General features: G+C 43.0%; 2 protein-coding genes across 3 annotated transcripts in view; both read left to right on the top strand.

Annotated features, from left to right (window-relative positions):
• med16 (mediator complex subunit 16) overlaps positions 1-22,500 on the top strand; it is a 50,827-nt gene that overhangs the window by 25,676 nt on the left and 2,651 nt on the right. For both annotated transcript variants that reach the window (XM_080431421.1, XM_080431420.1), the window contains exons 10-16: positions 4,102-4,328; positions 5,776-5,982; positions 7,787-7,997; positions 9,457-9,590; positions 9,832-10,024; positions 12,089-12,308; positions 16,689-16,772. In XM_080431421.1, coding sequence (XP_080287547.1) covers positions 4,102-4,328; positions 5,776-5,982; positions 7,787-7,997; positions 9,457-9,590; positions 9,832-10,024; positions 12,089-12,308; positions 16,689-16,772 — 1,276 coding nt within the window. The remainder of the gene's footprint in view (positions 1-4,101; positions 4,329-5,775; positions 5,983-7,786; positions 7,998-9,456; positions 9,591-9,831; positions 10,025-12,088; positions 12,309-16,688; positions 16,773-22,500) is intronic.
• On the top strand, positions 13,141-14,356 carry LOC308086322 (kelch domain-containing protein 3-like; the record flags this gene model as incomplete). Its single annotated transcript, XM_080429843.1, has 1 exon — positions 13,141-14,356. The coding sequence occupies exon 1, from the start codon at positions 13,154-13,156 to the stop codon at positions 14,354-14,356; it is 1,203 nt and encodes a 400-aa protein (XP_080285969.1). The 5' UTR covers positions 13,141-13,153.

The raw sequence follows: 22,500 nt of genomic DNA, 5'->3' as shown, positions 1-22,500 counted from the left end.
GAAAAAAGAAAAGGGAAAAAAGAGCAGGGTGATTACTGCTCCATGACTTCAGTTCCTCCTCACAGGCACAGAAAATCTACATGAACATTCCTGGTGTAACCGGTGTAGTTTGATTCGGATGCTATCAATGCATTGAATGGGAGATTATCACGTTTTATCAGACCTTTGAATGGGCGAGTTGCCGACCAGTAGGCGCGATTTAGACCTACCCGCGATTTGTCAGACCATTCATGGGGCGTAATCAGGAGCTACTGACCTACTTGGAGGCGGAGCAGTCCCCACAACATGATTTACCATTCTGTGCCTATCGGTACATAACTCCAACGGCGCTGAGTAGGCTCAGGCGAACGTCACACCGTTCAGGACGGCAACTCGGTCGCCTTAGCTCCCTCGGTGGTCCTTCACGGGGTGACAGTTCGCCTGTGACTGCGCGCCTCCGTCATGGTCAAACCAAAACCGAAACTGAACTATTTAAGTCATCTCCGTTGGTAGGTCAGTATGTCTTGATAACACCCAATGAATGGTCTGATAAATCGCGGGTAGGTCTAATAAGAGGTGATAATGTCCCATTCAGTGCATTGATAGCATCCGAATCGGGTGCTAGTTTCTATCTCTGCGTTGTGTTGAATGGACTTAGACAGACCCAGGACTCTCTTTGGAGACAATCTCCATTTATTCTGACAAGAATGTATTGTTTTGTTTTGTAATAATAATTGAAATCTACAAAGTAACTAGTAACTAAGGTTTTCAAATAATTGTAGTGGAGTAAAAGTACAATATTTGCCTCTGAGAAGTAGTGGAGTAGAAGTAAAACTATTAGAAATTGGAAATACTCGAGTCAAGTGCAAATACCTCTAAATTGTACTTAAATACAGTTCTTGAGTACATTAAAGATGTACATTAAAAAAATGCTTTTCACTGTTCTCAGGTCAAATATTGATATGCGATTAAAATGCGATTAATTGCGATTAATTAATTAGAAAGCCTCTAATTAATTAGATTAATTGTTTTAATCGAGTCCCATCCCTAAATAAAATACAACATACCTGACAAGAAATAACATACAACACGTCTCCAGTTAGTTCGGTTTGTAGTGCAAGAACTCTCTAAACAAAGCCAAACAAACACTGTATAAATCGTTTGCAAATACAATTCCCATTTTGTTATACAGAGAAAACAACAAAAGACACCCACCTCGTTCCAACACGGAAATACACAAGGAAGAGGTGGAGGTGTGGCAGGACATTTATACAGGGGACCGAAGGAGGGGACTTAACCCATTGAGGCTTGAGGTTCCAATTCTGCAAAATGTCTTCTAAATCGGTTTTCTGAAAAACGTATGTTTCTATATCAGTGGTTTTCAAACTTTTTCATGTCAAGGACCCCCAAAATGATATGAATTTGGCCGCGGACCCCCATCTCAAAATATGTAGTTCCAGGGACCCCCAGAAGCAAAGATTTGAGTTACAGTAATGTTCGCTTTAAAATAATATATATATATTCAAAGATTTGCACACATTTTCACGATTTTTCAAAAATAGCAGATCTACAAGCTCCTACGAGCTTGTAGATCTGCTATTTTTGAATAGCTAAAGTGTAAAATAATGCTTTTTAAAATGAAAAAGTGATACAGATGCATTCCAGGTCTTAAAGGGTTAAAGGAGCTGTGACCACTAATGCACTATGTACTATTATACACATGAATCATGGAGCATTAAAGGAGAATTTTGGACTAAAGTTTTCTTACCTTTTCTATGACGTTATGATATCTTAGGATGAATGGTACAGTAGAAAAATTTCATAACTCCACCCCTGAGCCGCCACAGCTTAAAAGGTGCGCGGATAGGCCTTAGGTTAGATCACATATTTTAATAGCTTTTTTTTTTTTTTTTGGGGTGAGATCTGACGTTCATTGTGACAGAACACTGTCCCAAAAAAAAAAAAAAAACAGAAGTCTCGCTAGACGAGATTTCAATCTCGAGATTTCAATCTCGTCTAGCGAGACTTGTGTTTTTTTTTTGGTTGCATAGTGTTCTGTCACAATGAACGTCAGATCTCACAATTCTTTTTTTTTTTTAAAGCTATTAAAATATGTGATCTAACCTAAGGCCTATCCGCGCACCTTTTAAGCTGTGGCGGCTCAGGGGTGGAGTTATGAAAATGTTCTACTGTACCATTCATCCTAAGATATCATAACGTCATAGAAAAGGTAAGAAAACTTTAGTCCAAAATTCTCCTTTAAGTCAGGTAGAAGCACTTATTTGTATCACATTTTGTGTAATTATATTATTAACACTGTTACACTGGAGCCAATAAAGGGGGAATATTATTGCAGGTGAATCATGAGGAAATGATCCTGTGGGTGACCCTGGGTCTGACGTGAATGAGGAGTGACAGACAGACAGACTGTCAGTCAGTGGTGTCTGTGTCTCTGTGTCAGAGCCTCTGCTCCATCACATGCAATCACAGTTCACCAAAACAGACTGTTGCGCAATTATGGTGTATATGTGTGTGTGTGTCAGTGGTGTAAAGTAACTAAGTACATTTACTTAAGTACTGCACTGAAGTACAATTTTGAGCAATTATTTTTTTTGCTTTACTCGAGCATTTCCAATTTTCAGTACTTTTACTTCTACTCCACTACATCTCAGAGGCAAATATTGTATTTTTACTCTTCTACAATTATTTGAAAACTTTAGTTACTAGTTACTTTGTAGATTTTGATTATTATTACAAAACATACATTAACCACTTCAGCCAATTGAAAATAGCCGATCTACAAGCTCACAATGCGTCGCAATGCCTGTTATAGCGCCACCAGCAGGTCTAATTTAGCAAAACACACTTTTGGAACGAAATGCCTCAAATCATGAATGCAGTGTCCCATTGAAAGGCCTAAGAACAAATGGAACCTTTTTCACATTGACCTGTTATAGCACCACCAGGGGTCACCACCAGGGGTCCCTGAGGGAGTTCCAGGTGGTCCCCAGTAAAATGAGCTACTATAGCATCACCATCAGTTTAACCACTTCAACCCTATTTTACTCTTTGGCTGTTCAAAATAGCAGATCTACAAGCTCTCTCTGTGGCTCTCAGGTTTAGCTCTATCGTTTCATGACAGCAGCAGGCACGTGCACACATAGACATGAAAGGGGGCTCGAGCCCCTGCTGCCCTTTTACTCATCGGTAAAAACGGGCACAACGTAAATGTCAGTGGATGTGTTGGATGTGTTGGATGTGTTGGATGCAGCTCAAAGTGAACTTTATCTAGTTCGTCGCCATCCAACCTTCCTAGCCTGTGTTATTAAAGAAAAACGGGCGACAATGGCTTGTTGGGTGCGTGACTTTCAGGACATTAACACATCGGGTGCCAAACACAGTAAAAAACGTGTTTTCGAAGAGTAGCGTGAAGAGTAGGTGCCGAACACGGTAAAAATTCTATCTTTTTTTTTTTTTTTTTTTTTTTCACACGGGGGGGGGGGGGGGGGGGGGCTAGCGCAGCTCTGTAATCACCCACGGTGAATCTGAGAAGGAAGGGGCAGATGGATCACCGTGCCAAAAAAACATGGCTCCCCGTCCGCTCCCGTTCTATCTCCTTGATGAAAACCTCTGCAGCTCCGAAACTTTTTACGCTGGGGAAAACGTGTCATTTTCGATGCACGATCACTCCGCCATTGTGACTCGCGTGAGAGATGTTATTGTTCCAGGCGTTAGCCAGGACCATCGTGCACCGTGCACGCATGCATTGTTTACATGGATTGCTGGTCGTGGAGTTTAGATCTTTAAACAGCGCAGCGCAGTGCAACGGTGACATTTCTGGCACTCAACGCAATCTGTTATTATAAAATTCTGGCACCGAATGTGTTAAGAACGCAATGATACCTTTTCTGATTTTTCTGGTTTTCTGGCCTTAAAAGTATGAAAAAAAATCCAATAGGTGCCTTTGTGACACTCCAGCCCCTGCTTCTCCAAATCCCTCTGCGCGTCCCTGGACAGCAGTATTCATGTCTCTCTCTCTCTCTCTCTCTCTCTCTCTCTCTCTCTCTCTCTCTCTCTCTCTCTCTCTCTCTCTCTCTCTCTGTCTCTCTCTCTCTCTCTCAGGTCTAGCTCTATCGTTCCATGATGGCAGTATTCAGATCCTGCATCGTCTCTCTCTCCACACGATGGGCGTGTTCTACGGCTCCGCCTCCTCGGTGGGCGGGGCCCAGCGTCCGGGGGAGGAGCCGTCCATCAAACGTCAGAGGACGTCCGGTCCGTCGGTCCACTTCAAAGCCCTGCAGTTCAGCTGGACTTCACTGGCCCTGGCTGGAGTGGACACCCATGGCAAGGTCTGTCTGTCTGTCTGTCTGTCTGTCTGTCTGTCTGTCTGTCTGTCTGTCTGTCAGTCCCTGGCTGCAGTGGACACCCCTAGCTGGGAGGATATTCCATCGCAGGCTTCCCTTGATGGACATTCTGTCCAAAAGTGGCCTGCCTCAACAGAAAGCCTTAAAATGATCAAAACTTTAAAAATGATACTTTTCCAAGACGCTACGGTGATGCTATGAGTTTGGTTTCTTGTCTAAGGCCCCCTTTACACGACAACAGTCTCTAGAGAAAACGGCAAAATAAAATATCCGATGTGCCGTCCGTTTAGAAGCGTTTTCTGGGGTTGAATCCGCAACAAAGTGAAAGCACCTTCCAGAGTGGAAATCTTTGAAAGCGTCCCGTCTCCATGTAAACGGTTACAACGGAGGAAAAGGCAAAACCTGTGATGTCATGGTTCACGTCGGCTCTGGTGCAGAGCCGTAGAACTGATTTGGTGAGAGAAATAAGCAGCCAGTTCTATGAAAACAAGCCCAAAAGAAGCGACTAGGCTACAGGAGCACTTTAAACCTATATAGTACATTGGCCGATCTACAAGCTCACATTCGCGACGCGTTGTGAGCAACAACTAATATTTGCAAGAAACTTTACAGGAAAAACAAGCCCAAAGTCGCTTATAATAAGCGGACATGGCAACCCATGCATGTAAACAAATCAGCTGTGACAGCCATAGATATATATAAAGGCTAGATGACTCACCCGCGCTGCTGGCCAATGGAGTACGACGTTGCCACATGGCGGCCATCTTGAAACAGTCATTCATAACATTATGTCTATGGTGCATATACTTTAAAATAACCATAGCGTGCTCAATTTGCATCCGATTTTCAAACGGTTTGGTGTGTTGTAAACACCAAAGATGTAGTTATGGTACTGCATACTTAAAATTATATATAAAAAAAAAAACATGATTATAATTATAAGTATCCAGTATCATAACTACATCTTTGGTGTTTACAACACACCAAACCGTTTGAAAATCGGATGAAAATTGAGCACACTATGGTTATTTCAAAGTATATGCACCATAGACATAATGTTATGAATGACTGTTTCAAGATGGCCGCGGTTGAGCTACACTTGCGCCGCCCCCTTGAGCCATCTAGCCTTTATATATATCTATGGTGACAGCAAGTAGAAAGGAAGTGGTTCTATACGCATGCTGGTGACTGGTCTATCTGGCAGTGCGTCACAGCGCCACCTAGCCACCTGGCATGCACACTGCAGCGTTTTCAATCACTGTTGTGTCTCCATCTAAACCCAAAATAAAAAGTGAGAACGCAACGGGACTTTGTCGTTTTCTCTAGAGAGCGTTGTCGTCTAAACCTGGTCCAAGACCTTGATGGCTCTGTTGAAAAGATGTTCCTGTCTGACTCAGCGTCCCTCCTTTCTTCTTCCTGTCTCTCTCCACAGCTGCACATGATCAGAGTGTCGCCCTCTATGGGTCAGATGTTGGACATGAACACCACGCTGCGCCACCTGCTGTTCCTGCTGGAGTACTGCATGGTGACGGGATACGACTGGTGGGACGTTCTGCTGCACGTTCAGCCTGCCATGGTCCATAACCTGGTGGAGAAGCTCCATGAGGAGTATATGAGACAGAACCAGGCCTTACAGCAGGTTATTATACCTTATATATACATTTATATACATATATATACATATATATACATATATACAGCCTGCCATGGTCCATAACCTGGTGGAGAAACTCCATGAGGAGTATATGAGACAGAACCAGGCTCTACAGCAGGTTATTATACCTCATATATACATATATATACATTTATATACATATATATACATATATACATATATACAGTCTGCTATGGTCCATAACCTGGTGGAGAAGCTCCATGAGGAGTATATGAGACAGAACCAGGCCTTACAGCAGGTTATTATACCTTATATATACATTTATATACATATATATACATATATATACATATATACAGCCTGCCATGGTCCATAACCTGGTGGAGAAACTCCATGAGGAGTATATGAGACAGAACCAGGCTCTACAGCAGGTTATTATACCTCATATATACATATATATACATTTATATACATATATATACATATATACATATATACAGTCTGCTATGGTCCATAACCTGGTGGAGAAGCTCCATGAGGAGTATATGAGACAGAACCAGGCCTTACAGCAGGTTATTATACCTTATATATACATTTATATACATATATATACATATATATACATATATATACATATATACAGCCTGCTATGGTCCATAACCTGGTGGAGAAGCTCCATGAGGAGTATATGAGACAGAACCAGGCCTTACAGCAGGTTATTATACCTTATATATACATTTATACACATATATACAGCCTGCTATGGTCCATAACCTGGTGGAGAAGCTCCATGAGGAGTATATGAGACAGAACCAGGCCTTACAGCAGGTTAGTCCCCTATAGAACCCTATAGAACCATAATATACAGCCTGCCATGGTCCATAACCTGGTGGAGAAGCTCCATGAGGAGTATATGAGACAGAACCAGGCCTTACAGCAGGTTATTATACCTCATATATACATTTATATACATATATATACATATATACACATATATATACATATATACACATATATACAGCCTGCTATGGTCCATAACCTGGTGGAGAAACTCCATGAGGAGTATATGAGACAGAACCAGGCCTTACAGCACACACTACAGTTCTCAACGGACAATTACCATACTTTTAGGCTCTGGTTTACCCTAACCCTAACCCTGACAAGCAGCTCCACAGCTAAATATTGTGAAAATAGCAGATCTACAAGCAAGGCGAGGCGTTGTCAGCTTGTAGGTCGTCTATTTTCAAAATGTTTGCCTCTTTCTTATATTATTTGACAATGTGGCCAATGTTTGACCAGTTTTTAATAGAATAGTTTGTTGATTACTTTTGATGCAGTAATGGTCTGTTTTATTTCATTACATTTTTTTCTTAGTTGTGAGCTTGTAGATCGGCTATTTTCAAATAGCCTAGGTATAAAATAGGTTATAAAGTAGTTAATGTATGTTTTTATAATGTGATAATTTATATCTGCAAAGTAACTAGTAACTAAAGTTTTCAAATAATTGTAGTGGAGTAAAAGTAAATACTCCAGTAAAGTAAACATACCTCAAAATTGTACTTAACTCACTGAGTGCCAGAATTATTTCTGGCTATGTCTGGTCAGTGCGATTATTATTATATATTTTTTTCAAAGTAAAAAGAAAGTGCTTAGGAAGCGAGATACAGCCTTTTTCAGTTATAAGTTAAACAAGGAGTGGATGGAGCTGCACATCTTCAGATAATGATATCTTGGGTTCTGAACATTTAAAAAAAAAAAAAAAAAACATGTGTGTGTGTGTGTGTGTGTGTGTGTGTGTGCGTGTGTGTGCGTGTGTGTGTGTGTGTAGGTCCTCTCTACGCGCATCGTAGCGGTGAAAGCATCGTTGTGTAAGTTGTCTCCAGCGACAGCGGCCCGGGCGTGTGACTTCCACGCCAAGCTCCTCCTCATCGCCATAAGCTCCACCCTCAAGTCTCTGCTCCGCCCCCACGTCCTCAACACGCCCGACAAGAGTCCTGGAGACCGTCTGAGTGAGATCTGTGCCAAGAACTCTGATACAGGTTTATAATATATATATATATACATATATACACATACACACTGAGTGAGATCTGTGCCAAGAACTCTGATACAGGTTCATATCTAATATATATATATATATATATATATACATACACACTGAGAGAGATCTGTGCCAAGAACTCTGATACAGGTTCATATCTAATATATATATATATATATATACACATACACACTGAGTGAGATCTGTGCCAATAACTCTGATACAGGTTCATATCTAATATATATATATATATACAGACACACTGAGTGAGATCTGTGCCAAGAACTCTGATACAGGTTCATATCTAATATATATATGGGTCACACCCACCTACATAAGAATGGGGTTCCACCACATTATCTACAGAAACAATATAGAATTGTTTCTGCAACCAACAATAACACATAACACATGTCCTAATAAATAGTCAAATAGCCACCGTGTCATCTTCAACTTATTATTACTTTATAACAATGCCCCTACAGCCAAAAACATCAATGTTCAAACTCACCAGGTCCATAACTAAACTAAAAAAAACACATTTGCCACTGTATGCTATATACCCATAACTACCTGCTCCTCCACTGTATGTTATATATACCCATAACTACCTGCTCCTCCACTGTATGTTATATATACCCATAACTACCTGCTCCTCCACTGTATGTTATATATACCCATAACTACCTGCTCCTCCACTGTATGTTATATATACCCATAACTACCTGCTCCTCCACTGTATGTTATATATACCCATAACTACCTGCTCCTCCACTGTATGTTATATATACCCATAACTACCTGCTCCTCCACTTTGCCACACCATCCTGCCTCAACTTCAGCAACCTTGTATACAGGAGGGAATTAAGAGCGCTGAAGACAGGATGGTCTCTAGTGGAGAAAAACAAGACGTTTAGGATAAATAAGCATGACAGTTGAACACATGAACCTAAGAGGGGCGGGGCCGACACACAGGATACACTGGGCTTTAGTAAGTGACGGTACGCCGTATGTGGCTGTGACCCGGCTGCAGCAGAGAAGGAAAAACAGCTCAGCTCAGCTCAGCCCAGCCAGGGGGAGACGCTAGTTTAACACATTGGATGTTATTAATGGTGCTGATTAAGTAAATAAGTAAGTAAAGTAAGAGATAATAACGATTACAGCTACTGTGGTAATGGGCTGATGATAACATCCAAAGTGGGTGTTAAACGAGGAGTGCTTGGAGGACGAGAAAGGTTATAGCTGGTTGAAACTATCAATGGATCCACTTTGTGGCTTGTTCCCTAGTTAAACCAATACGGTGTGGGCTTGTCCTGACTCTTATTATTTAGTCAAATCACACAGGTGTACAAACGTCCATTGTTTGTCCATTGTATTAAGTCTTAAAAGTCCTTACATTCGTTACATGTTTTTTTTTATCAGATATTGATAAGGTGATGATCAATATGTTTTATCAGACATAGATAAGGTGATGATCAACCTGAAGACAGAGGAGTTTGTGTTGGACGGCCCTCCTCTCCAGTCTCTCCAGCAGCTCATCCAATGGGTGGGAGACTTTGTCCTCTACCTGCTCGCCAACCTGCCCAATCAGGTCAGTCCTCTCTCAGTCTGCTAGCCAATCACATCTGCCCTTTCTCTGTCTGCTAGCCAATGAGTTCAGCCCTGTGTGTGTGTGTGTGTGTGTGTGTGTGTGTGTGTGTGTGTGTGTGTGTGTGTGTGTGTGTGTGTGTGTGTGTGTGTGTGTGTGTGTGTGTGTGTGTGTGTGTGTGTGTGTGTGTGTGTGTGTGTGTGTGTGTGTGTGTGTGTGTGTGTGTGTGTGTGTGTGTGTGTAGGGTTCCATAGTGCGTCCAGGGTTCGGGTTCCTGCGTGACGGCTCGTCACTGGGCATGCTCAGAGAGCTGATGGTGATGATCAGGATCTGGGGTTTGTTGAAGCCTGGATGTCTGCCTATCTACACCGCTACGTCTGATAGTCAGGACAGCATGAGTCTGCTGTTCAGACTGCTGACCAAGCTGTGGCTCTGCTGTAAGTATATCTATAGATACTCTATATATGTACACACACACACACACACACACACACACACACATACTAGAGATGTATATCTCTGTATATCCATGGTAACAACGGTTAACAACAAGCCCTCCGTCACTTTCTCACACCGCAACTTTTCATAAGAGTAAAGGTCTTGACAGACGGGGAGCGGTGGACGCGGGCGTTACCGCTCGGACCTGCGGGGATCGCGCCGCGATCATTGTTGTTTTGTCCTCCTGCGTGGTGCGGGGGAAAAGAAAAGCTCACCACAATCCAGCTCTTGCCGCCCGCGCGCGCGTGCACAAACGAGGACGAGAGCGAGAATTTCACGGATAAAGCCGCCATCTCTAATACACACACAGGGGTTGACACTAACGCCTGGCCGACTGCCCGTGGCAGGTAAATAAAACCTGCGGGCAGGTGAGTTTGCTTTCAGGTTGCCCGACCGGGCAAGTGCGCGTTTGAGTGGCAGTGGGAACGCAACCAGTTCACTGTAAACTGTTTGTACTAGTTGTGCGAGCTCTTGTTTTATTGTTTTATTGTTTTATTGGATCTTGTTTATTCTACACTTATTATTGTTAGCTCTTACTCATTTGATTTTCCTATGTGTCTCATCTGTTTAACACATTGATTGCCTAGATCGAATTAATTCGTTTTTCAAATCCATCGCTTGCGTGCCGCAATTCTGAAGAGCGAGTTAATTCGTTCTTTGGAATTGTCATTGTTTAATCTGTGATCGCGCTGTTCTGTTTATTTTTCATCATCAGTTTCGTTTTCCACTTACTTCACACTCACCGGGATCCGGTTTCATGGCGCAGATTCCGTTTCCGGTTCTAATTTTTTTCCCCGTCATTTTAGGTCAGAATAGGGAAAAACACGGTTGTTCACACGGTATAAAAAACGAACGGAGAGCTCCACTTCTATTTTCTTAAGTCTGGGTGACGAACAGTCATCGTCGTCGTGTATCACATCGTACTTAAGCCCGATCAGCGATTGTCGAAAACGTCACATCCGGTCTATGACGTATTGACTGTTTGAGCCTGTTTGGGGGGGGTTGAGCGAGTCAGCGAGTGATCAAGGTGTCTATTTGCTGCTCTCTGCTGGTAGATCTCTGTCGTATGTGTTTAAAACCGCAGCCAGATAATTTATTTGAATGAAAAATAAAAAAATAAAAAAACGCGCAGATCGCTGGCACAGGGGTGAGTACATTATGAATAAACTCTGGCAGTCAATGTGTTAATAAAGTAGGTAGCTGATATATTGCACACAATTGACGATAATAAAACCCGTCAAAACCAGAACTCGTATGGGTCGTGGATATTATAAATGCACAGTGACTGTCTGTCTGCAATGGATAAAGTGGTGAAAGGTGGTGACACACATTGCAGGCAACTAAGGCAAGTAATCAACCTCCCTTGCGCCATCATTCATGTATAACATTAACAAAACTAAACACAAGCTGTAGGTTTTGCATATTAAGGTTGAATGAGATGTAAAGCCCAAAACATATATTCATTTGTTTATACTGTGCAACGTACGGTGTCAGCAGTTCCCTCACGGCGACTTTACTCAGTTATTCTTTGGCAAGCGACATCTCTGCATGATGGAGCAGATAGATATTATTTAGTTAACTATAATAACAGGAACAGGTTGCATCTGTGACAAAGTGTAAAGAAGGGCAGCGCTAACGTAACGAGGTGTAATGATCAGTTGGGTGCATGCATCTGCAAACATGCATGTGACGTTAATTATACTATGGCCGATAAATGATGTCGGTCAAGTTGGCCGGCCCAAAAATCGTCTAGCGGAAACCCTGACACACACACACACATCGTGCAGTGGCTCTTGGCTCCGGAGAAAGTACAAGCTCACAAAGTGTTGTTTCAATTTCAGCTCATTCTCATTCAAGCCCTTTTTCCCAGTAGAAAAAACTTTGCGACTATTTAACTCTACTACGGGTGTGTGTGTGTGTGTGTGTGTGTGTGTGTGTGTGTGTGTGTGTGTGTGTGTGTGTGTGTGTGTGTGTGTGGTGTGTGGTGTGTGTGGTGTGTGCAGCTCGTGACGAAGGCCATCCTCAGGAGCCAGATGAGTCGTTGATAGATGAATGCTGTCTGCTGCCCAGTCAGCTGCTGGTCCCCAGTCTGGACTGGTTACCAGTGAATGACGGAGTGATCGTGAAGCTGCAGGGGAAACACCCTCTGAGGCTGCAGTTTGGAAAGCCCTACTCCCTGCCCGGTGGAGCCACCAACAACCAGCAGGTGGAGGTATTCTCCAGGTAACACACGTCACTCCCTCCTTCACTGTGTTGTAACACCCATAGACATGTAAAGGTAGTTGATTTAACCCTAACCCGATAATTTACGATTCTGTGCCTATCGGTACATAACTCGGATGGGGCTGAGTAGGCTCAAGCGAACTTGAGCCACGAGAAGCACCACGAGCACGCTAAAGCGCACGAGTTGCCGTGCTGAACATTGCGAAGAACGTTGCGAGACTGCGCCCCTCCGTCGCGGTTATTGGAAAAAGTGATATCTTAAGCGGGAGTCGAACCCGGGAGGTGTGGGTTGGGAGTTTAGTGATAACGAGGCAAGCCACTGAGGCCGGTGCTGAGAATGGGTATTTGGCCTGTATTAGAATCTGACAATGCCCACCGTTCCCAACTCTTCTAATGAAGGGGCCCTACTAGGCGTGGGCGAGGCTACTTTAAGCGATAGTAAAACGCTGTGCGCTAAAGGTAGACCCCTCCTCCGACTCTAGGGCGTCTGTATCGCGGCCGCCATATTAGAGGGGGCACGCTTCCTGACTACTGGCCAATCACAGCGCGTCATTTCCAAGACTTGTCAGAATCTAGTTGTATAAAAATACAACAGGATATTTTTATACAACTAGATTCTGACAAGTCCCAGAAAAGACGCGTTGTGATTGGCTCTCAGTTTGCCAGATTAGCGAGATAAACTTTGCTGATTGGCCAGCCCAACCCATTGGCTTCGTGAATTGGCCGAGCTTCGAGTGCTTTTTGTGCCGCTGCAGCAATATAAGACTCCCGCCACAGCAGACCTGCATTCACTGACAGAACAGTGGTATGACTCTCACTGATCTGTGGCGGAGCTCCTCAGCGACATGTTGCGTTGGACAGCTCATCTGAAAGGAGGGCCGAAGACCTCGTTCCACGCTGCGGTGGCAGTGGGACACAAGGTCTTCTCGTTCGGAGGCCTGCGCTACAGAGAGAACCACACGGACGACCTGGGACACATCGACGTGCACGTCTTCAACACCGTGTCTCTGCGCTGGGCCACGCTGCCCCCGGTGGTGACGCCCGGGAGTGCAGACTGTCCCCCGGAGGTGCCCTCCATGCGGGTGGGCCACACCGCCGTGCTGATAGAAGACGTCATCTACATCTGGGGAGGGATCATGAACTTTGAAATCGAAGAGGCCGACAACGGGATCACGATCAGGGGGGAGAAATGCATCGTGCTTTACGCGTTCCACGTCGACACGCACCGCTGGTTCAGGCCACACATCTCTGGGACGGTTCCCGAGGCGAGGTGCATCCACTCGGCCTGCGTCTTGGGGAAGATCATGTATATCTACGGCGGTTATGAGCTAACCAAACGCACAAACGACATCTACAAGCTGGACACCGTCGCGATGGTCTGGTCTTTAATCAACACCAGAGGGACTCCTCCCGACGAGACGCCCGTTTCGTCGTGTCACTCTGCCACCATCATCGGGACAAAGATGTTTGTGTTCGGGGGCCGAGGGGACCAGGACGAGATCATCTACAACATCATCAGAGTGTTCGACACGGAGACCAAATGCTGGCTGAACACGCCCTCTGCACAGCTTCTCCCAGAAGGACGCAGGGGTCACTCAGCCTTTGCCTACAACGGAGAGCTGTACATATTCGGCGGCTACAACCCCAATCTGGACCGGAGCTTCAACGACCTGTGGAAATTCAACCCGAAGACCTTCTCCTGGAGGAAGGTCGAACCCAAGGGCAAAGGCCCCTGCAGCATGTCCAGGATGTGCTGTTGCATGGTGGGAGATCACATGATCCTCTTCGGAGAGCACAGGCACACGCCCGACGACCTCTACATCCTGGACCTAAATCCTAGTCTGAAGACGTTGTGTAAGCTAGCGGTCGTTCAGTACGGCGTGGAGCAGGCGGGACTTCCACGCGACCTCAGGTGGGAACTGGCAGCCATGGCTACAGAGCCGACGGCAACGGAAGACCTGGTAGCCATGGCTACAGAGCCGACGGCAGCAGAAGACCACGGCAGGAAACAAGTCTCTCTGCCGCGGAAAGGAGATGGCCGCCCTTAGAAAGACTTCCCTTCATTCAGATGGGAAAGAAGCCAGTGGGAACACAGGAATGTGCTCAGTGAACCAAACGGCATCGTATAGGAGAAAACAGAACTCTACAGCTGAACTGCATCAGGACAATGCATGCATGGCTGAAGATCTCTAGAAGAACATCTGCACCAGTTGATCTCCCTCAGGAATGAATGTATAAACAAAAAGAGATGATTTGGGTCGAGGAACAAACAGTTTTTGAAGATGTCTTCAGGAAACATGTTGAACTGGGAACTGGAGAAGAAAATGACTGCAACGGTGGAGACCTTTGTGTTTTTTTTCCTTCTTTTTTTTCTGAGCAGATTGAATGTTACTCCAGAGTTATCAGTCTATTGGCCTCAGAATGGATGTCACTCCAGAGTTATCAGTCTATTGGCCTCAGAATGGATGTCACTCCAGAGTTATCAGTCTATTGGCCTCAGAATGGATGTCACTCCAGAGTTATCAGTCTATTGGCCTCAGAATGGATGTCACTCCAGAGTTATCAGTCTATTGGCCTCAGAATGGATGTCACTCCAGAGTTATCAGTCTATTGGCCTCAGAATGGATGTCACTCCAGAGTTATCAGTCTATTGGCCTCAGAATGGATGTCACTCCAGAGTTATCAGTCTAATGGGGCAGATCGACCGGATATTAGATTAATATATATATATATTAATATATATATATAGATATTAATATATATTAGATATTAGATTAGATGCTCTAATGGATATTAATTAGGGAATCTTGCAAATGAAAATACAAACAAACACACCTAATAAATATACACTTTGCTACTGGTGCCATGACATTAATTCTCCTCTGAGGGTCAATAAATGGCTATCAAGTCTGCCCTACAACGCCAAAGTTACTACGCTTTAGGACACACTGAATTATTTGTGTTTCCCAAAGGCCAAATTATCCTGTGATTTACAACACAACAATTACCTCAACAACAGATTTACAATTAGTATAATATCACTTCTATGCCGATAATCCATTTGACCAATTTAAACCATTTTAAACCCTTTTATCAGTTACATTATTTGAGTAGTTTCTGCACTTTGTCTTTGTAGGGCATGATTGATGTACAGCTGTGTTGAATAATGTATTTATTTACAGATAAATGATACAATCACACAGGGCTTATTTATCACTCATACAGATACAAGCAGTAAAAACTTTTATAACACATACCAGACAACATTAGACTGAACTGGAGGGGGAGGGGTCTGGTCCTATCAATGTGTGTGTGTGATAATACAATTACAAGAAAACACACACACACACACACACACACACACACACACACACACACACACACACACACACACACACACACACACAACCCCAATTGATCATGGGTAATGGACACATTAGGGACACTAATGTACAAATAATGCAAAGGACACATGTGCAAATGTACAGTGACAAAAACACTGTATTAACTCTTTAACTGCCAGAGTAAAAGTGTAATGGTGTCACCCCAGTGCCAGCAGTGTTTTTACCTACCTTTGAAAAGTCATGTGACCGCTGTCCACACGGACATGGCCTCATTACACACACGTTGGGGTCGGGAGTCTCCGAAGAAAAAAAAATATTATCCGCTCGTTACAATCCATTCTGTTGAATGTGCTTTGTTTTGGCCGTAAAGCAAGAGCAACAGAGATATAGTGAGCCGTCTTTTTTACTTCCGGGTGAGTTCCGTGTCTGGCGTCATCTGGCAGTGAAAGACACTGAAAAGGGCCAACTCCTCTGACTGGTCCATGACACTGTGGACCAAGTACCGCCGGACCAATTAGCTCGTCCAGAGAAGTGTGACTGGGGGGGCTATGGGGGGGGGCTGTTTTTTTTGTTTTTGTTTAATGAATTTAGGCAATAAACAATAATGAATAATACTAATACGACAAACAAGATTCAATGATCCTTGTTTAATAGGCCACATAATGTAAATACATACACATTACAAAATGTTTAGTGTTACACATGACACACAGCATGTAGCAAAGGTCATTTTTCAGCATTATCCATCATTCAGTAAATAAAAAGTATGATTTTATAGTTTATAGTCAGGGTTTACATAGAAGTCAGTCAATTGTCTTTCACATATTCATATACATTTTCACCATTTTATTCAAACCCAATGAGAACTCCATACTCACGTTTTAGCCATGATGACTTCCTCACCGTACTGTGTGTGTGTGTGTGTGTGTGTGTGTGTGTGTGTGTGTGTGTGTGTGTGTGTGTGTGTTGTGTGTGTGTGTGTGTGTGTGTGTGTGTGTGTGTGTGTGTGTGTGTGTGTGTGTGTGTGTGTGTGTAGGAGTCCAGGATCTCAGAGGATGGACAACCTGAGGTGTCTCCATATGGGCGTCTGTCCAACAGAGGACAGCAAGTCCTGTACCAGGTTAGTGTCTCTTTCTCTCTGTCTCTTTAGCCTAATTCCAATACCTGAATCTCTCCACACTCACTCCATCCTCTGTCGGTCGTGTTCCAACATGAAGTGTTCACTTCAGCCTGTTTCTTGTCAACTGGCCAGGAGTGACTGTTTTCTTATTGTCGTGCAGCACCTTTACCCATGGTGTTTGTTTAGGTGTCTTTTTTCGGGACAACATCATTGATGCTCTTGTTGGTAAAGTCAGTCACTGTGTCTGAACCAGTCACTGTGTCTGAACCAGTCACTGTGTCTGAACCAGTCACTGTGTCTGAACCAGTCACTGTGTCTGAACCAGTCACTGTGTCTGAACCAGTCACTTTGATTTGATTTGATAAATTTATGATACAATTCAGTTGAATTATCCGGATAGCATAAAAAGTTAGAAGACTTAATTCCATTGCGGTCCCAAAATAAATAATAGAATCAAACTGATAACACATGTTATTCTATTATAGATAAAAATCACTGTAGTAATAGCATTCAACAACAAAAACCGTCATAAAACCATCATTTTCTATGTTACTGTGATATTTTAATTTAAATGGTAATATGGTGGGCAAAATAATAATAATAATCTTGTTGACTAATTGGTACTACTTGTTATAGTAAACTGATAACATGTTCAACTGTTTTGTTTAGAAAAAAAAATCATGACCGAAATAAATAAACTAACTAAACTAAAACCAGTGTACAAGAGACAAATAAATGAATACATAGAACTTTACATTTAAAAACACCCAATACCAGCCATACCAACAAGGTCCAGTGCAGACCATCATTCTAACTTGCAGCCAATTCTTCAACAGATCTTTTAAACTGTTCAAAAGACTGGGCAAATGTAATTTCATTTGGGATTTTGTGCCACTCCTCCCCCCCTGTATATTACCTTATTGTTTAGGTTTGGTGGTTTAAGATGCACTAGCCCTTGTGTTCAAGCTGTGGTAGTCTCAAACATACTGGTAATAACCCCTGAAATATTTTGGGGATTGACCTTTCAAAATGTTATAGACCATAATGAGTCTCAGTTGTTGTAATCTACCTTTAACAGGAAGCCAAAGTAGTTATTTAAAATGGTTATGGCCAATTAGTCCGTGAGCCAGGGGGGTTGGTCATTACCATCTGAGGGGATTAATGCTCATAGTGATTTTTGTCAAGGTATGCATGTCTAGAGTTAGAAAATATGTGATAGCCTTGCACCAATGGTAGCTTTATGGGTGCTATCATGCATTTTATGTTATAACACTAGGCGAAAATTACATGGGTCAATATATGAAAACATACTATTAACCCCCCCCCAAAAAAATATATACAAAAGGTTTTTCAATTGGTTCTGGTACGTCTAGGCATGCTTAAGAACATACAAAAAAATCTAGGAAATTATATTTCTCGTAAAGTCATCATTTTCAAGATGGCGTCCAATATGACTGCCAGGAGCTTAAATGGCTTTATGATACTGTTCAACCTAGAAAGGTGGTTTTGGTGTCTAAAACTAGGTCTTAGGGTTCAAGAAATATGGCTGAATCAGTGAAATTACCATCAGTTAATTTTTTATTGCCAAATCAAAGATGGTGTCCATCCCATGGTGATGTTCCATTGTACTAAATTATGTTAAAAACAACAAAATATTGCAGTTGTGTGAGGGAATCTGTGAACTTCGTGAACGTGATTCATATGGGGACCTGGGGGGGGGGGGGGGCATTCATAGGTGTAGAATCTATTTCTAATGTTATATTTTGACTTGCTGGTCAGTCTTTGGCCTATGTGCTAAAGGTCAGGTCAAGGTCTCTCGCACCTTATCGTCCAACCAGGTGTCCAAGCAGGCAGCAGATATGGTCACTGGTTGACATGTACAGCAGGCCCTATTCACCTCACAATTGACATGGAGCCGTTTGTTGACACCTTGCAGGTATATAAGCTCTATAATGTAATTGTGCATCCCGGTGGGATGCATGTTATACAGTCATTCTTCAGCTGCATTGCAAAACTGATGCAAGGTTCAGCACTGGAAGTGGAAATGCATGTGGTTGCAGAACATGACAGGCAAGTTCAGTGGTCAGTCCTGAGTGTATCAGCAGCACTCTGAAGTGGTTTCTATCAACTTGGCCAAAGACATTTGAACAGATACAGCAGTAGCCTACCTGGACACTGCACATCTCCATCCTACTGGCTGACAGTGGGTAGACAACTTCTTCCTACACTTCACATCCACCAGTTTGAATGCGCAGGGAGACACATTGACATTAACTTCACCTTTTCTCTCATGAAGCACATGACTGAAGCACTTCTTCCATGCTGGCCATGTGCAGTGTGCTTGATATCTAACCCAGTGCCTGCTGAAGATGCATGTGCTCCATGCCATAGCATAGAGGCTAAGCTAGACCTTGTCTGTCGGCACCATGATGGATTCTGGATCACTGTCTCTGCTGACCAGTCTGGGGAGCAGACTGCCATAACGATCAGGAAAGATGCTGTCATGATGCATGTGAGTGGAGTGGACTGAAGCCTTCCCCAAAATGTGCAGAAACAGAGGGAGAGTTGAAGCACTGGTGTGTCTTGGTCATAAAATATTGGGGTGTAGGATTCCTCACACACAGAAAGATCATCTCTTCAATCCCATCCTTGGCTAATTTGCCCCCATGCTGTTGTGAATAGTAATGTCCTTTACCCACATGAGATGTCATCATGAAGAGTAAGAACATTAAGCAGAAGCTGTTGAGCATGTTGTACACCTTCAGTGCTGACGATAGATTTAGTCATGATGAGGCAGACATCACCATGAGTTCCTATATCCCTGATGCAGCCATCTCTGGAAAGGGTGTGATACACATGCTCAGTGATTACACTGATGTTCTTGTCCTGTTGTATGCTGTGTATTGGGGTGTATCAGGTGGACCTACAGTGTAGATGGAGCATTGGGATGGGACAGTCTTATATGTATGACAAAGGCAAGATCAGAGCACACTACACTTTGCTGGCAGGGAACTTCCCAGGCTACCCTGATGTGCTGGGTGAGGTGGGTGCCACAAGTCAATGGCCCTTCCTCCAACACCGACCAACCTGTTGCACCACATGTGGGCTCATTTATTTACAAGTGATGTTGTGGAAAGTGGCAGACCACCAAGCCCCACCTGACAAGTCGTTTGATGTCACAAAATTTGGATAGGAGATCTAGGATATTCTTGTTCCTGTCATTGCTAAGGGTGACCCCACCGTCAGAGCTATGTGACATGGTGCAATATCAATTTAGGGCACAGAGAGTGAGAAGTACATCACTGATGTACTGTAACTGCTCTGGTGAAGATGGTTACTGATGATATGTTCAAGCTACAGATGAGGAGTGATGTTAATAAGGAGGATACTTGTAAGGATGAGGTAGAACAGGATGTGGGTTGGAGAATACAGATGTAGTTGCAAAAGATACATATTTGACATTAGATTATATCATTTTACATTCATGTTATTATGAATACCAGTTCTTGTGACATGTTAATGACACTTTTCACAAAACAAAATCATGAATAGTGAACCATGAATGTTCATCAAGTTGTTTCCATTTGTTGTTCTCCCAGAGGTCAATTTTAACCTTGACCTGACCTTTGACATGATTGACCTGATATTAAAAAAATAACATCAGGAATGGATTCTACATGTGAAAACCCTAAAAAATAGGTATTATACTGAGGTATTCTAAGACAAGCGGATTAAAAGTAAAGAATTGCCAGGCGTGTATAGTGGCCATTTTGGATATTTTCTTACCCATTGCACTATATTCTGTTTATTGAATTTCATAATACATTTCCTTAGAATCTATGTATGTAAACATGGTTTTAAATATATAGGTAATTTACAAAGGAACCCTTTGTGTTCCATCTTTCATTAAAACCAAAGTACATCTTATGTCACATATAGTCACTATGTTGTCACTGCCTGTAATAGAAATATATTCTAGATATGCAAATTTTAACAACCTTTCTGGATAATATATAGTCTGAGCTTTATCCCAACCATTTTTCAGAGAGAGAGGGTCAATAATAAGAGAGAACCATCAGTTTGAAGTAGAATGCTTCATTCGGATTTTGAAAACTGTGTTTTGGCTTGTGGTTATAAAAGGAGTGATAACACACAGATAGCTACCACCGATGCAAGGCTATCACATTTTTCCTAGCTCTAGGGGTGTATACCTACCCAAAAATCACTATGAGAATTAATCCCCCCAGATGGTAATGATGACCCCATTTTTGGGGTCCTGGCTCACGGACTAAATGTGGGTTCTTGGGGAAATGTAAAGGAATACCCTCATTAGTTTATTTTGGGCTGTCTGTAGTTTATCTTTACTTTTTTTTAGATATGCCACTATACCAAGTTAGGCAGGTGTAGTCACAATGGCATTGAACTAATGCTGAGGCCAGTGTCCTCATGGTGATTTTGACTTTTGACTTTTACAGGGGCCAGTTTCGAATTGTAGCCACCTTTTTAGATTATTTTAGAGCGCTTTTGAAGGAGAGTAGGGTTTCACTCCTTCACAGCTTTTGGTAGGGCGTTCCATATTTTTGTGGCCTAGCAGGAGAACGAATTCAACCCTTTTTTTGAGCCAAATCTGGGTTGGATGTGTTTAGTGGAGCTTCCTCTGGTGTTGTGATTGTGGACATCTTTGACGTTTTGAAGTACTTTGACAGGTACATGTCTTAACGTTGTGGTGTATCTTGTAAACCAGGCCCATTACACGTTGCTGTACTCTGTCCTCAACCCTGAGCCATCCCACCCTAGCAAAGTGAGCAGGGGTTAGATGAGTTGTAGATTTAAGGTATATTATATATTATAGATGTGAGGCCGTAGCAGTAGCCTGACCAGTTTGTTTTGGGATGCCTGGAGCCTTGTTTTTAAGGCCTTAGTGGTGTTGTGGTACCAGGAGGTGCATGCATAGTCAAAGTAACCTTGGATGAGTGCTCCTGTTAGAATCCTCAAAGTATTCTTGCTGACTAAAGAGGAAATCCTATGCAAAAAAAATGTTCTTTGGTTGACTTTTTTGATGACATTTCTTGATGATGATTTCTTGTTGCCATTTTATCACTGGAAGGATTTGCCTCTAAAATGGAACCTAGTTAGGTCATTTCCTCTTTTCTTGTGATAACATTGTCACCCGCTTTGATTGTGAAGCTGTGGGCCTTGCCGGGGTTAATTTTAGACCCAAAGAGAATGGATTGAGTTTTTCCCAGGTGTAATGATAGTTTGTTATCAGCGAGCCAGGTGCAGATTCTACCGAGTTCAAAGCAAAGGGCTTTTTCAACGTGCAGCCTGTCCCTGTCCGTGACCAGCAGACAGCAGAGCCAAGTCATCCGCGAACAAGAACAAGTTGCTGTCATGTGTGGTTCCTGCTCATCATTGTCTACCAAGTGGTATCCGTTACGCCAACGGCCTTTTCCTGAGGAGTTTTTGCCAAGGGGGCGAGGGGCGGGTGGGGAGAGAGCCTGGGGAGCGCAGTCAGAGCACAGAAGTTTTTTTTAGAGAAATGTAAAGTTTCAAATACATAAGTAGTAGTAGTTGTGAATTATCAAACTGGACATTTAGACTGAATGTTTCCTTTATCCTCATCTTAGGCACGCAACTGTTTCACCAGGTTTTATTTGTGCTGTTTCTCATAAGCGTGCATCCGTTGTCCGTCAACAACACAGCCGTCTGTGCTCTGACTGCGCTCGCC

Source organism: Gymnoscopelus braueri (assembly GCF_963280865.1).
Source record: "Gymnoscopelus braueri genome assembly, chromosome: 6".
Taxonomy (NCBI): Eukaryota; Metazoa; Chordata; class Actinopteri; order Myctophiformes; family Myctophidae; genus Gymnoscopelus; species Gymnoscopelus braueri.
The sequence above is the reverse complement of the archived record's forward strand: the minus strand, read 5'-3'. Positions and strand labels throughout refer to the sequence as shown.